The sequence below is a fragment of the Caretta caretta genome, chromosome 2 (genome assembly GCF_965140235.1).
Source record: "Caretta caretta isolate rCarCar2 chromosome 2, rCarCar1.hap1, whole genome shotgun sequence".
NCBI classification, from domain to species: Eukaryota; Metazoa; Chordata; order Testudines; family Cheloniidae; genus Caretta; species Caretta caretta.
In genome coordinates, this window is record NC_134207.1 from 43,943,184 (window position 1) to 43,959,168 (window position 15,985).

Below are 15,985 nucleotides of genomic sequence, written 5' to 3' on the forward strand. Positions count from 1 at the left end.
TCTAAGGAACAGAAAGGATACTCATTCCGAGGCTGTTTGGCACAATATGAATTACAAAAGCAAGAGACCATTGATGTAATAGAGAATTAGTCTTTTAAAGAATGCAGGGAGGATTTTTACAGATGGGGAATACAACAGCTGGGAAAAATATGAGTAGTGCTAGGTACTACCACCGGGAATAGTAAATGTAGGGCTTGATTGCCTCTCTCACAGACAGACTCATGGGAGGGTGCCCAGCAGGAAGGAAAACTCTCTCAAGTTCCCCTTATGGAATGTCCTCCAACTTCTTCAGTTGCAGGGTTGGTTATGCTCACCCCCACTCACCCCATCCATGAGGAAACAGTAGGGTTCAGCCCCTAAAGTCCCTGGGAGGTCAGCTGGAGGCATCGGGCAAGGTTAGCAGAGATTTTGTGCCTCTCAACTGGATCTGGTGTTCCCGCTTCCCCACACTCTCTGGCAGTTCCAATACAGCTCTACCGGCAGACACACTGCAGCCTACAACCCCTACTTAAGGTAACTGAGGCTGCCTCCCACCCTCCGCGTGAGAGTTTGGGAGGAGACTAACCATGCATGGATCCCAGTGTGTCCATGGAGTTTTAGAGGTAAGTATTTGCCCTAAACCAGATCTAGTGAGATACAGTGCAACCATTACCTTCACAATAGCGAGAAAGGACTTAAGATCAACTTTCCGCCCTCCTTCAGATTCACATATTTCCTATAATATCACCCACCTCCTCTGATATTCTGCAGCACAAATGAAGACTGGGCTGATTATATTGGTATGGCCATAATGACATCAGTTAATATTAACTAATAGGCAAACACCCAGAAATATTTGTGCTTAGAAGTTCACTTGGCATTAGATCACACAATGTACTGATGCTTAGGGTATTACAAGATTATTCATACTCTGTTCTTGAGAATAGTTGGTTTGGAAAATGACAAATAATGGGCCTTACTCTATTCCCACTGAAGATAATAGGAGTGTGGCATGGATTTAAATGGTAATAGGATCAAGTCCAGAGAGACAGCAGCTGGAAGAAAGATCTATGTGAACCATATATAGCAAAAGTGATATTTACATTTTGGGATAATTTATATGAAAATTTCCCATAGAAATGAATAGTGTCTCTGTAGAGCAGGGACTAGCAGGTGCTATATATATATTTAAACAGCACCTCCTACTCCTTTATTATGTAAGAAAAAGACTCAGAATTTATGAAAAAAGCTTACTGTGTTTAATTTTAAATAGAAAGACCACACAAAATACCCTATGTGCCAGACCAGTCTGACAATTTTATGTGTACTACTCCTGCCCCCACCATGCCCTAAGATTTGGCTTGCCACTCTATGTTTCTATCTGTGAACCCAAACTGCTAAGATGATTAAAGCTGAAGAGGAAAAGCACAGAAGATGGCTGGTACAAAAAGATGCTGTAAATTAGTGTGATGCCATTACAATACTATAATAATATACCTCATTCTTACACAACACTTTTCAACACTTAGATCTCAAAGTGCTTTTAAAAGGAGGTAAATGTTATTATCCACATTTTACAGATAAGGAAACTGAGGCAAAGAGAGTGACTTGATCAAGGTCATTCAGTAGACCAGTGGCAGAGCTGGGACCATCATCTGGGCTTCTGAGTCCCAGTTCCAAGGCCTGCCAAATGGTTAGATGACCTAAAATTAAGTAATGTGCAAAACAGGAAATTTGTCTTTTCCTTTTCATTCCAAACATTTCATCCAGTTACAGCTCAGTGCACACTTTTAATCCTTTGTCTTAACTCATTTTGGGAATTTTAGGTGCACTGGAATGAGCCAGGTGCAAAATATGGACTTTTGGAAAAGGAGAGGCTGTCCAGGTTCCCATTTACAATTGATCAGAATGGGACTATTTATGTGACCGAACCCTTGGATAGGGAAGAAAAGGAATTGGTAAGTAAACATGAGAAACCTGACTGATACAGTAGCCCAAAGTCTGAGATTCAATAGTGGTTGAGCGTGTAAATGTAGGCGAGTTAGTGGTGGGAGAGGGAGGAGAAAGAGATTTAATTTGATGTGGTTTCTGGATGAATTTGAGTGACTTGATAGACATGGACTCCCAGGCAATTTAATAGCAGGCATGCCCATCACACCACACTACATTCATCCACCCAACAGCCATTAATTCAGCACTTTATAATATTTCTTTCTAAAGCAACATGAGTTCTGTAGTTATTGCAGTTTTCACAGCCTACCCTGAATTGGACAGAACATGTGCTATGTACAGAGACAGTGTTATAGTACCTGATCGAGTGGCGGACTGTGGCAGAATTTTTAGCTCTGTCAAGTCTTCCTGCCTTTCTTCTCCACGAGGTAGGGTGGGGAGGCATCTCTTCACAATAGGCAAAACAAATGAACTTACTGGAGATAACGAAGAGTTCCCCCAACAATAGATGTTATCAGATGCTCTCTCTCTTCAGATACATTCCTACACATTCTTTCCACAAAGAGGAAAGAAATTAGTCATGTATACTCTGTGTAGCTAACATCAGCTAGGACTAAGATTTAACAGCGCACACATGCATGTGCTTCACTAATTGAAAGCAAATGTTCATACAAAGAACACTTTACATTTGAACAGCAATTGTAGTCCCAGGGCTGCTCCAAATTGTGCCAGTTGTCAGTGGCTTTAAGAGGTCTGTCTAGCTGCTGGGGTTCCCTAGAGTGCAGCAGCCCTTTGGCCAAGCTCCCTTGTCTCGGCCCCTAGGTCCTACACAAGAGGGAAGAGTGGGCAAGGGGGTTGGGCACAGGAGCTGCTATGCTGGCCTGACACCACCTGGGGTTTCCCCCATGCTGGGGGAATCATGAGATAGCTGTATCCACCAGCCTTATGACTGTTTTGTGCTGGTGGACTGGAACCATAGGCGCTGACTCTGTGGGTGCTCTGGGGCTGGAGCACCCCTGGAAAAAAAAGAGGTGCTCAGCACCCACCAGCTACCTGCTGATCAGCTGTTCAGTGGGCCCCGCTGATCAGCTCCTCCCCCTCCCTCCCAGTGCTTCCTGCTCACTGCCAATCAGCTTGTTCAGTGGCAGGCGTGTCATAAAAATAAAGGGAAGGGTAACCAGCTTTCTGCATACAGTGCTATAAAATCCCTCCTGGCCAGAGGAAAAACCCTTTCTCCTGTAAAGGTAACCTCGCTGGCACCTGACCAAAATGACCAATGAGGAGATAAGATACTTTCAAATCGGGAGGTGGGGGAAAAAAAGGGTTTGTCTGTCTGTGTGACGCTTTTGCCAGGAACAGATCAGGAATGCAGACTCAGAACTTCTGTAAAGTTAGTAAGTAATCTAGCTAGAAATGCGTTAGATTTCCTTTTGTTTAATGGCTGGTAAAATACGCTGTGCTGGATGGAATGTGTATTCCTGTTTTTGTGTCTTTTTGTAACTTAAGGTTTTGCCTAGAGGGATTCTCTATGTTTTGAATCTGATTACCCTGTAAGGTATTTACCAGCCTGATTTTACAGAGGTGATTCTTTTATCTTTTCTTTAATTAAAATTCTTCTTTTAAGAACCTGATTGTTTTTTCATTGTTCTTAAGATCCAAGGGTTTGGGTCTGTGTTCACCTGTACAAATTGGTGAGGATTTTTATCAAGCATTCTCTGGGAAAGGGGCTGTACGGCTTGGGGGGATATTTTGGGGGAAGTGAGCTCTTTCCCTGTTCTTTGTTTAACACGCTTGGTGGTGGCAGCATAGGGTTCAAGGACAAGGCAAAGTTTGTACCTTGGGGAAGTTTTAAACCTAAGTTGGTAAGAATAAACTCCGGGGGTCTTTCATGCAGGTCCCCACACCTAGAGTTCAGAGTGGGGAAGGAACCTTGACAGGGCGGAAGGCACTGGAGGGGAAGGGGAGGAGCTGGGGCTGGAAGAGGAGGAGTGAGAGTGAGAGTGGGGCTCCTTAGCCCGAGCCTCGTGAGCCTGAGTCAGTTGGCACAGGCCAGCCATGGGTATTTAATGTCAGTGTAGACATACTCTGGCTCAGGCCAGCCTGTCATCTTGAATAAACACAAAATTCAAGAGCTGCATTTTAACTTAGCCCCAGGAATAGTCCGTGATGCTGACATTAGATCAGCGTGTAATTAAAGTGAGTCTATTTTGGTATTAAATGTATTCTCATTATGAAAAAAAATTGCTGGACAAGGAAAATAATGCCATGCTTTTTATTGGGCCTATAAATACATTGTATAATTTATAAGCTTTCCGGCTACAAATCTCCCTTCTTGTGGTGTTGAAAGAATTGCTAAAATACTACATAGTGACCAGTCGGCATATCTAAAGGGATTTGATCTCCCTCACCATTTTGTGTTTCGTGTTTAATTTTAAAAACGGTACTTTCCATAGTGTTTCTCAGTTTGTTTTCTCTAACTGTATAGTCAGCATTTGCCTGGGAATTTGCTGACCTCACAGCAATGCATCATCAGGAGGGGCATGAAAAAGAGATTTAATGAATAAAACTGTGATCAATTGCCTACTTCTCTCTGAAGGTAGAATAAGTATTTCTAGGAGAGAATACAGATATACACCCTAATTCTACAAGGAACATAAGCAGGTGCCTAACTTTAAACTCTTCAGTGCGAGAAATCTGATGAGGTTCAACAAGGACAAGTGCAGAGTCCTGCCCTTAGGATGGAAGAATCCCATGTACTGCTACAGACTAGGGACCGAGTGGCTAGGCAGCAGTTCTAGGGGTTACAGTGGATGAGAAGCTGGATATAAGTCAACAGTGTGCCCTTGTTGCCAAGAAGGTTAACGGCATTTTGGGCTGTTTCAGTAGGAGCATTGCCAGCAGACTGAAGGACGTGATCATTCCCCTCTATTCGGCATTGGTGAGGCCTCATCTGGAGTACTGTGTCCAGTTTGGGGTCCCACACTACAAGAAGGATGTGGAAAAATTGGAAAGCATCCAGCAGAGGTCAACAAAAATGATTAGGGGGCTGGAGCACATGATTTATGAGGAGAGGCTGAGGGAACTGGGATTATTTAGTCTGCAGAAGAGAAGACTGAGCGGGGATTTAATAGCTGTTTTCAACTACCTGAAAGGGGGTTCCAAAGAGGATGGATCTAGACTGTTCTCAGTGGTAGCAGATGACAGAACAAGGAGTAATGGTCTCAAGTTGCATTGGGGGAGGTTTAGGTTGGATATTAGGAAAAACTTTTTCACTAGGAGGGTGGTGAAACACTGGAATGCGTTACCTAGGGAGGTGCTGGAATCTCCTTCCTTAGAGGTTTTTAAGGTCAGGCTTGACAAAGCCCTGGCTGGGATGATTTAGTTGGGGATTGGTCCTGCTTTGAGCAAGGGGTTGGACTAGATGACCTCCTGACTTCCGTTCCAACCCTGATATTCTATGAGTCTATGATTCTATGACGAATCATATCCTTAAAGTTAGGTTTCAGAGTAGCAGCCGTGTTAGTCTGTATTCGCAAAAAGAAAAGGAGTACTTGTGGTGCCACAAGTACTCCTTTTCTTAAAGTTAGGCACATTCTTAAATTCCTTACTAAATTGTGGCCACAGAGAGGAAGGATAGTCTTGTGGTTGTAACCAACACTGGCCTGGGACTAGATGGAGATATAGGGTGAAATCCCAAACCACTCTTTGAAATCAATGGGAGTTTTGCCATTGACTTCATTGATGCCAGGATGTCACCCATAGATTCTGTTTCAGCTCTTGCACAGACTTCTTGTGCACTTCACCTATCTGTATCTGAGTCACTCATCTGTGAAATGGAGAGAACAATGTTTTCCGGCCTCTCCTGGGTGTTGGGAGAATAAATGCAGGGATGAATGGTGAGGCATTCAGATAACATGGTAATAGGTACCATATAAGAGCCTATAAGTAATTAGTACTAAAATAGAAGAAAATGTTATTAAGACCTACAGAAAGAGCTTTCCTTTGGTAGCAAGGTTTTCATTGCGATCCCTTTAAATGGAAGCTATTATAGTTCTTGCGTTTATTAGTCCTAATTGCAATATTATCATTGTAGTATTCATTCTTTGCAACTGCAAAAGAAGAAGGAGGAGAGGAACTGGGCCGGCCTTTGCCAGTCTTCGTTCAGGTTGAAGACATTAATGATAATCCTCCTGTGTGCCAGAATGCTTTGACTATATTTGAAGTTCAGGAGAATGAAGAATTAGGTAAGACATCATTAAAGTAACTATTATATAAATCATTCTCACTGTCTGAACATTGTTTCCATTTGGTGAAACTAGAATTAACAATTTCAGGGCCCAATTCTGTCACATTTATTCACTTTGAATAGTGCTTATTCATTCAAAGTGTCCCACTGACTACAATTGGATTGTTTGTGCAACTAAGCTAGTCAAGGTGAGTGAGAGTTGCAAAATCAAATCCTCAATGTGTAAAACAGAAATGTCATTTAAAATACAATATTGTGCTCTCCGACAATCACAATGCTAAAATGTACAATAGAATTTGCTTTCCTTTTTTAAGATAAAAAATATGGTTTGCTCTCACTGGATAAATGCTTTGATTCTCCTGTCCCTTATATGGATGCTACATTGGTGTAACTCCATTAATTTCAATGGAGTTACTTCTGATTTACACCAACATTAGTGAAATCTGTCCCTAAGTCTCTACATTACTTGTTCAGAGATTTTAAGGCAAAAACGCCCCATTATGGTAATCTACTCTGACCTCTTGCACAACACAGATGACTGAATTGCACCCAGTAATTCCTGCATCAACCCATAACTGTTGATTGAGCTAATGCATAGCTTTAATATAAAGCTATTGTGTTTCTTTACAGTATTTTCCAGAGAAAAGGTGGGTCAGATAATATCTTTTATTGAACCAACTTCTGTTGGTGAAGGACACAAGCTTTTGAAGGAAACAGAGCTCTTCTTCAGGTCTGGGGAAGGTACTCAGAGTGTCACAGTTCAATACAAGGTGGAACAGATTGTTTAGCATAAGTGGTTAACACACATTGTAAGAGACCATTCAAGGTGAAGTGGCCACTTAACACCTCTGCAGTCATCGGAGAAAAAAGGGGGGGTTTGTGGATTACAGATTGTTGTAATAAACTATAAATCCCATATCTTTATTAAGACCATGGTTTTTAGTGTCTAGCAAAGTTATGAATTTAAGTTCCCAGCCTCATCTTTTGAAAGTGTTGTGCAGATTTCCTTTGAGGATGAGGACTGAGAGGTCAGATGAGCGATTGTTTTGTGAAAAGTGTTTGCCCATGGGTGATATGGTATTTTTGTCTTTTATCATTTTTCTGTGTGAAACCTGTCATCTGAGAATGTAGCAAGTGTCTGGTTTTCCTACTAGTTGTAATTGGGATATTTAGTGCACTGGATGAGTACACCATATGCTGTGATAGGTATGTGTGGGACTCATACATCTTAAAAGGTGAGTTGTGGGGGATACTGATCACTGTAGCAGTGGAGATATGTCTGCAGGTTTTGCATCTGTTGTTATTGCAGGTTAGGGAACAATCTGTTACACCTTGTATTTACCCGTGACACTCCGAGTACCTTTTCAAGACCTGAAGAGGAGCTCTGAGTAGCTTGAAAGCTTGTCTCTTTCACCAACAGAAATTGGTCCAATAAAAGCTATTACGTCACTGTGATGGGGTGCCTACCCCACACATGCCCGAAAATGTTTAATGTGGACCTGAGGGGCCAGGGTACCTGGCTGCACCTGGAGGGACAGCCAGGCCTAACTCAACAAGAAACCCAGCTGGTCTGGAATAGGGTGGATTATAAAGCCAGAAAGTTTGCAGCAGAAGGAGGCTGCAGGGAGAGGGCCTGCAGTCACTCTCTGGGAGCAGAGAGGAGGAGACGTGAAAACCCAGGAGGAAGAATAAGCCCTGGGTTTCTAGCCCTAGCAGAAGGGTGAATCCCAGAGGAGTTGTGGGGAAAGAAAGCCTGTGAGGGCTAATTAAGAAGAAGCCCAGGGAAACAGCTGCAAGGGGTAGGACTATGCAGACCTGGGCTGTTTGTTGTAGGGTCCCTGGGATGGAACCCAGTGTAGAGGGCAGGCCTGGATTCTTCTACCAGCCACTGGGAAGTGGTACAGGAGTGGCAGAGATGCCAACTGCACCAGATGGTCTGGAGAGACTTTGTTACCCCAGAAGGGGAGGCGTATAGTGACTTAGCTGGAGGGGCTGATTCACAAAGAAGTAGCACCCTGAGTCCTGGAGAGGGGGGGCCACGATGCAAGGAAGAGGGCATCAGACCTGAGTGGAGCTAATCCACAAGGAGGTGCCACAAGGAGGGGCCCCTTGTGGTGAGTGAAGCCCACCACACTCACACCTTGTCTCTGTAATATCCTGGGACCGACACGGCTACAACAACATTGCAAACAGTATTTTCCAGGCAATTGGCATTTTTACAGTATCTGTTATATTCATACTAGCAGCATTGTCCATAGTATTTGATTCAGTGAAAAAGTAGGATATATTGATAGATGTGTTATCTAACTGACTTCATTCTTTCCTTGACTCTAGGGAGCAATATTGGAACTCTGTATGCTACAGACATGGATAAAGAAAACACTCTTAATTCTCGCCTGCAGTTCCGTATTGTGGAGCAGAACCCCAAAATCCCTTTAGATAACCTCTTTATTATCCAACAAGAAGCTGGGACTTTCCAGCTCTCTAGGTCTTCATTAAACAAGCAGAAAGTTTCGAATTATTCTGTAACGGTGGAGGTGACCGATAAAGGTCAGTACAAACAGCCCATCACATGCTGAAATAATTTCATTCGTCAGCCTTCCTGTTTCAGTGTTCAGTATCCAAGATGTTCATGTAAAGCGATTTAGGGATTCCCAGACAGGGCATTTACAGGAAGCAGCAGTATTGAGCGCTGCTCTTCTTACTGAATTTTACTTAATTGTTTTAAAGATGCACAGAGAAATGACTCATAATGTGATAATTAAATTCAGCAAGCACTAGGGCAGAGGGTTCACTAGAATTCTCCAGTAAGAGGTTTTCTACTGCATGGGAATCTCTGAAGGGATTGCATGATTTGTGATGTTTCCACTGGTTTTATTGGAAAGGATTAATGTCTCACTGAAGAAACTTCAGTGAGTTCAGTGCAGCTGGCCAGAGAGTCCAGATGGTTTATACAAATATTCAGAACAAAAGTTCATCTTCAAAAAGGGTTTGCAAGCTCATTATCCAAGAGCTCAGAAATCCCTGATGGTTAACTGAATAGAAAGTATGTACTTTTTCCCATTAAAGACTAAGGGCTTCATCCTGCAGTTCTTAGCCAAGCAAAACTTACAAAATTTACATTGACCTCCATGGGAGATAGAAGCACATAGAGTAAGCAGGATTACATTTCCCCTTCGTTAATGAAACAGCATGGTTTAAACAAATGATAGGAGAACTTCAAAAGGCTTGGAAGTTGGTTTTGGAAGCTCATTTCGAATTACATCTAAACTATTTTGTTTAGGATATTCCCTGAGTCCTGGTTTAAGACATACACAATGAAAATACTGGGATCTGACTGTGCCTGAACAATTTACAGTCAACCAGAGCAGACTTTTTGGATCCAGAAAAACCAAATACTAAGGGCTCCACCCCCCCCCTCCCCGCCGCCATTTGTGGCACATTCCTGGATTTAAAACAAGGCTGTGAGGTCTGCTGCTGTCTGAGTTCACTGATTGGCATTCTGCTAATTATACCTAGTTTAGGTCCAGCTATAAGCAAAGTTCAGAATGTTCTCTGATGACCCACCATAGGGAAAAAAAAGACTGGTATCTCTGGATGGGGGAGGGAAGAGTCTCCTTGCAATCTCCATGTTATGAAGAACACAGAAAATTCATTATCTTCCTGCTCCTGATCAGGGGTGTGGTGAAAGTAAATTTAGGAAAAGAATTAGGGGAAAGAATGGTGGAAATGTTGAGAGAACTAGGAAGAGGCAAGGAGAACTGAGGGAACCCCCCTCAAAGTATAAACTAATTGTGACGCCCAATATCTTGTGGCCAGTCTTTCTGACAGCAGTAGGATTTTGCTTCGATTGCTATGTTGTATTGCCATGTTGTACGCTTGTACAATGCCTGTCACACTGTGAACACTTGAAAAAAACCCTCAGGTTTTCTGCAGAAAGGTTGCTTGTGACATTGCTTTGTTCTGTTTTGTACAGTGTTCACAACATTGTGTGATGTGAAAATAAACGTCATTGACATGAATGATCAGATTCCCATCTTTGAAAAATCAGACGTGAGTATTCCTCACAATATTGTTTCTCATGTTACAAGACAAACTTTTACTGAAGCTATGGCCAGATCTAATGCCTGCTGAAGTCAGTGGGCGTCTTTCCATTAACTACAATGGTCATTGGTTAAGGTTGCTAGTGAGCAGCAGAGATAACATTATGCCTCTGCAGCAAGGCCTGTCTACAAGATCTAAATAGCTGCGGTAAACAGACTTATTACACAAATCTAAGAGTTCATTCTTGAGTATGAAAATAAGTTAAAATGTGAACTGTTCATTTAAAGGGACAATATTGGGAATTCAGGCCTGAAATGTAGGTTTTATAAAGTGGGGGAGAGGGGAGAGTGGAAATGAAATGGATTAAAATGGCTTAATGTAAAAAATGTATTGGATTTAAGATTTCCCCCAATACCATTGCAAAAACAGTGCTAGTGCCTATGCACCAGAAAGTGAAATTACCTGTAAACACAAGTGAAACTGACCAGTCTATTTTCTTTCTGCAAAGGGAAAGTGCAAAGACAAACAAAGAGCATGAATGGTGAAGAATGGATTAGATTTAGGAAGTTTGCTCAGTTCCAATAAACTAAAATGTTACTAGTAATAGAGAAATAATGTATGTAAATATATATATTTTAACTTGGCATCATCCCTTCAATTTCTAGACTATAAGGATGTAAATAAAAGAACTATTGAAAAAAAATTGTAACAAGCTATTTGGGGCAGATTAAATAGTTGGAGGAAACATGCCAAAGGCCAGATTATGCCATCAATTACACCTTTGTAGCTCCTTGACTTAATTTTACAGATATTTCATTTCAATTAAATAATATTCTGCAATTTCTTTCCTGAACTAAATAATAGCAATATGAACCATACAAATACATAGTTATAATTATGATATATTTAAAGGATTAAAAAAGTTTATAAATTAAAAAAATCAATCTAACCACTGCTCGCATGAGAAGTATTATTTATTTTTGTAAATTAATTCAAGTGTTAAGGAAAAAAATCTTTAAGGAGCATGTTGGCAGTTCAGGAGGTTTATTTTTGACATATGTCCAATGTATCTTTTGTGTGAGGTTTGTACAAGGGCCTAGAAATTTCAAATAGTCACTTTTAATTAAAGAACGATTGAGGGTGAAATCCCTGATGGTTAACTGACTATAAAGTACTTACCTTAGGCTGGTATAGCAACCACTACCCATCTTTTGCCAATTGAATGGGGCACTCTAGCCAGTTGATTGACATAACTCAGCTTTTTGAGTTTATCATTCAGATGTTTATCAAAACTAGAAGGATGGATGGTCTTTTTGGAGCTGGACTGGGACTCGGGACACTGGGTGGAATTCCTGGTTCTGCCATAATTTTTCTGTGTGACCTTGGGCCAGATCCTCAAAGACATTTAGGAACCAACTCTCATTTTTAGGCACCTGACTCTCATTGATTTAAATGGGAGTTAGGTATTGAAATATCTTTGAGGATCTTAGCCTCAATCTCTTTATGCCTCATCTGTAAATAGAGAAAATAATTCTCTTCTTTCTTGTGTGGTTGAACTCATTAATGATTATGCTTCACTAAGTTGTAGCACTGAAGGCCATTTCCTTGAATGGTTCCTGATGTCTCATGTTTCAATTATCTTTTCTCTTTAGTATGGTAATTGGACTATTCTTGAAGATACTCCAGTAGGAGAAGTAATACTAGAAATTCAAGCTACAGATGCTGATGAACCATTCACTGGGAGCTCTCAAATCATTTACCAAATTGAAGAGGGAGACCAAAATAAAAATTTCATTATAGAGACAGACCCCCAAACAAATAGGGGATTTGTCAAGATTAACAAGGTAAGGGGATCTCTTTAATTCCTAAATTACAGTAGTACAAATAAATTTTTTCTTTAAGCCTTATTTTTTGTTCTTAAACAACATCCAGTAATCTTTTTTTTTAACTGCCTGCTGATGGATTATGGATCTCCAGAAAACACAGCTTAAAATGTGTGTCTCATTGGTGCCCCATTGTAAGGTGGTGAGCTAAAGCTTTGAATATTGAACTGGAAGGAAGTTGCCAGTACAGTAGCAATAATTAAATTACCTGCATCCTAAGAAAAATGAAAAAAATGAGAGGAAGCCCAACATATAACAAAAATTGGTAATTGAAGCCAGAAGAATATCTATAACTCTTTACAAAATGGCTGTAGCATAGCAGAAAGTGTGTTTTAACTGTTAAGTGTATCCCAGCCCTATGCCACATACAATATAGCAAAGCTGGTAATAATTTGTAGAGTGCTACACAGCAAAGGGTTTTGATTTCCAGACAAGTTACCCACAAAGAGACATTTTCTTTGCCCTTCAAAATATGAATGTCTTTTATCACTCTTACACCAAATGTTGTACCTGTTACCCATGTCTCTTCAATTGAGGCAAACTCCATACAGACTCAAAATTATATTTTAATCTTTACAAGAACATCAGAGTTAAATAAATTACTCATTCTAGTCAATAAATTAAAATATTCACACAAGGGTCACTTGTTCCTTATGTGGAACTTGCTTTGATGTCAGTGGAGTTATATTGACACATTGAACATAAGAGTGAGCCTTATTGCAACTCTTTTGTTTCTTTAGAATATATCACAAGATATGATGATGGCATGTTGGAGGGTAGATCTTTGTTCTTCATGCAAACACTGTATTACATGTTGTGCAATATCATTAATGGGTCACTGGAAAACTAAGCCAGTAAACATTACAGTGTCTCACAGATATTTGTTTGTAATACAATACTAAGTAAAAGATATCTGTTCCAGGATGGAATCTTAGAGCTGGGGAGCATTTCCAACCCATACTTGACTTTTACAATGGGAGTTGCAGGTGCTCAGCGTGTCTCAGGATCAGGACAAATGTAGAGTTTTTTTCTGTTAAAGTGAACACTGACGGATATAAAGCCAAAGTCAATATTTACCTTGATAGATAACAAATCATGATACTCACTGAAACAAGAAGTCAGTGAATATATAATTAGAAATACCAGGAAAACTCTGTATTATGACCATAAGTTTAAAAAACAGAGGTGCTTTTCCTTTGAAATTAACCTTCTCAAAGGCAGTTCTAGTTAGAGAGAGCCAAAAACAAACAAATAATTATTCATCATCTAATGGGTAAAATATAGTTTTCATTACCTCACCTGCAGCCATTTTGGGTGCAGTCATTCACATGTTCAGTTTTCTTGACATTGTTCTAGACCTCAGTATTATTGCTTTCCAAGGATGTAACCATTAGAAACATATTAACTAATTGCATAACTGTTTTCAACCAATCATGAGCCAGAGTCTTCTTGTATGTAACAATAAATATTATTTCTATAAATAGAATTGGAAATTAATTGGAAATGTTACTTGCTGAGGGATACTCCCAAGATCTATTCGTTTTGAAATAATTCTTTCTAGTGCTGTGCTGTTGTCCTCCTACATGATGAGTCTGCCCTATCCCTTTGTTACCTAAGATATACTCTGTCTCCAAAGCAGGGGAGATGGTACCATTGTGTCTGTTGGCTTCACATTAGGGAAGAATCAATAGATTGCCTGAAAGCCTTACTTTTAACTTCTTAGTTTATCTTCAGCATTGAGAATACCCACCCCTGTGCTTCCAATTCCCCCAGGGACGGAAATCTTCAAATGATCTGGAGATTATAGGCATACACAAGAGATTCCTCAATCTCTTACTGAAGAGAACAGTGAAATGATTGTTTATTGCAATCTCTCCCCATTTCTCCAGATCCTTGATTTTGAAATGTCTTCAGTGTACAACCTGACAGTCAAGGCCGCAAATCCAGAACCTTTGGTGAAAGGAGTACAGTATAATTCAAGCTCCACTGCCTATTTCAGAGTTGTTGTGGTGGATGTGAATGAAGTGCCAGTTTTCTCCAAGAATACTTATATAGTAGATATATTTGAAGATGTTCCTGTAGGTACTTTGGTGATGAATGTGACGGCCAATGATCCTGAGGGGGACCGGATAAGGTAAAACAAAACCCCAAAATCCCCACAACCAAACAAAAACACCCTGCCTTCTATTTATTTGTAGTTTTTAGCATTGACTGGGATTCTCACATCAGTTGTTAATCTAGTCCTAAACCAGTGAGCTTCTAGATTGAAATGCTGTGGTTGAGAGCAATAGAATATCTGTGCCAGGAAGAGGACACATTCAAACATAGAATACAAGGAAATGCAATAATTTTTTCAATGTATGTATAGTTTACATTTTATTGTGGAAGATAACACAATGGAAACAGTTGGGTGTGTTCCTGTGGCAGTACATGATCTTCTCTGCAGCGAACTCTAGGGTAAAGCCTTTTGTATGTACCTGTATTATAGCAAGAATAATTCCAATGGAGCTCATGGTTTATGAGATTAATAATGAAAAATAGGCCAAAGTAAATCTCCAGAGAAAGACACTGTTGACTTGAAAACAATCCCTTTTGCCTTGATTTGTGTTTCAAGTAGGTTTAATAATGAATGAGTTGTGTATAAAATATTCCTAGATGGAGACTAAGAATAAGCAAGAGGACAATGATTTTTTTTCTTTCCAGTAAATTGTTAGGGCTTTTTATGCAGCAGAACACACCTACAAACTAAACAAAGAGTTTAACACATCTAAAGCAGGACTTCAATAATACATTAGATTTTTTTTTTTCAAATCAGTCTTCTTTAGTTCAATTCTCAGAGTCTAAGCCTCTGTTTAGGATACAAAAAATTTTCTGCCCCTACTCCTGCATAATTCATACTGAGGTTTTGCGGAAAAATAAAAAATAACATTAACTAGTTTTGAGGAAAACACCAAGCAAGCTAATGGAGTTACATGAAGGATGAATCTGACCTCAGGTCTCCCCAGCACCACCCATATGAATGATCTATGTTTTACACTGATTCCATTAACATGGTTTGTCTCAGTGAGAATGCCAATGGTGACACCTACAGGACAGCATTTAAAGATGGGCTGACAACCTCTCTGCCCCTGATAAATTGGCACGAAGGGGAAACACTCAGGGTCACAACTTGTGGCTCTCTGCCATGCACTAACAATCACTTATAAACACTGAAGCCTGATGATCAAACCTGTGACTGTAATACATGTCTCACCACAGACAGTAGTGTTGTAGCCGTGTCTGTCCCAGGATACTAGAGAGTTAAGGTGTGGGAGGCAATATCTTCTGTGGGTGGGAAACTTCTGTGGGTGGGAAAGACACCCTTTCAAGCTTACACAGAGATCTTAGAAGGTCTCTCAGATCTGAAGAAGAGCTTTGTGTAAGCTCGAAAGCTTGTCTCTCTCACCAGCCTTGTCTAGTTTATCTACACTTTTCTTCTGTCACTGTGCCTCATACAAATCCTCTCTCCTCCCCCGGTAGAATATATAGATAGAATATATTTTTGTCTTTATCCTATACTAAAAGGCAGTAAGTATACTTCCTGTTGCTGACCATTAAGGTTAAGGCCTCTTTACTTGCTTGTCTTCTAAATGGTGCAAGTGTCATGGAATGGGTTCAGATGGCTTCCACTGTGGCTGTTTGTCATGGGGTCATTGTCCCTGGAACTGATGTTGTGAGTGTCCCCAGTAAGTGGTAGATCCTTAAACCAAGGCAGTGATATTCAACAGTGAGTTACATACCTCTAAGCTTTATTGATCCTGTCTGCATGTTGTGAGATTTCCTTATTCCCTTCCCTAGCAACCCAGTCAACAACCAGTTACCCTACTTCATCTTACTCCAGTAT

At 40.5% G+C, this 15,985-nt stretch overlaps 1 protein-coding gene across 1 annotated transcript in view; it reads left to right on the forward strand.

Annotated features, from left to right (window-relative positions):
• The window catches only part of CDH17 (cadherin 17), a 40,851-nt gene that overhangs the window by 14,994 nt on the left and 9,872 nt on the right, over positions 1 to 15,985 (forward strand). The window contains exons 7-12 of the mRNA XM_048841222.2: positions 1,806 to 1,937; positions 6,023 to 6,173; positions 8,510 to 8,725; positions 10,152 to 10,228; positions 11,872 to 12,063; positions 13,992 to 14,236. Of these exons, the coding sequence (XP_048697179.2) occupies positions 1,806 to 1,937; positions 6,023 to 6,173; positions 8,510 to 8,725; positions 10,152 to 10,228; positions 11,872 to 12,063; positions 13,992 to 14,236 (1,013 nt within the window). The remainder of the gene's footprint in view (positions 1 to 1,805; positions 1,938 to 6,022; positions 6,174 to 8,509; positions 8,726 to 10,151; positions 10,229 to 11,871; positions 12,064 to 13,991; positions 14,237 to 15,985) is intronic.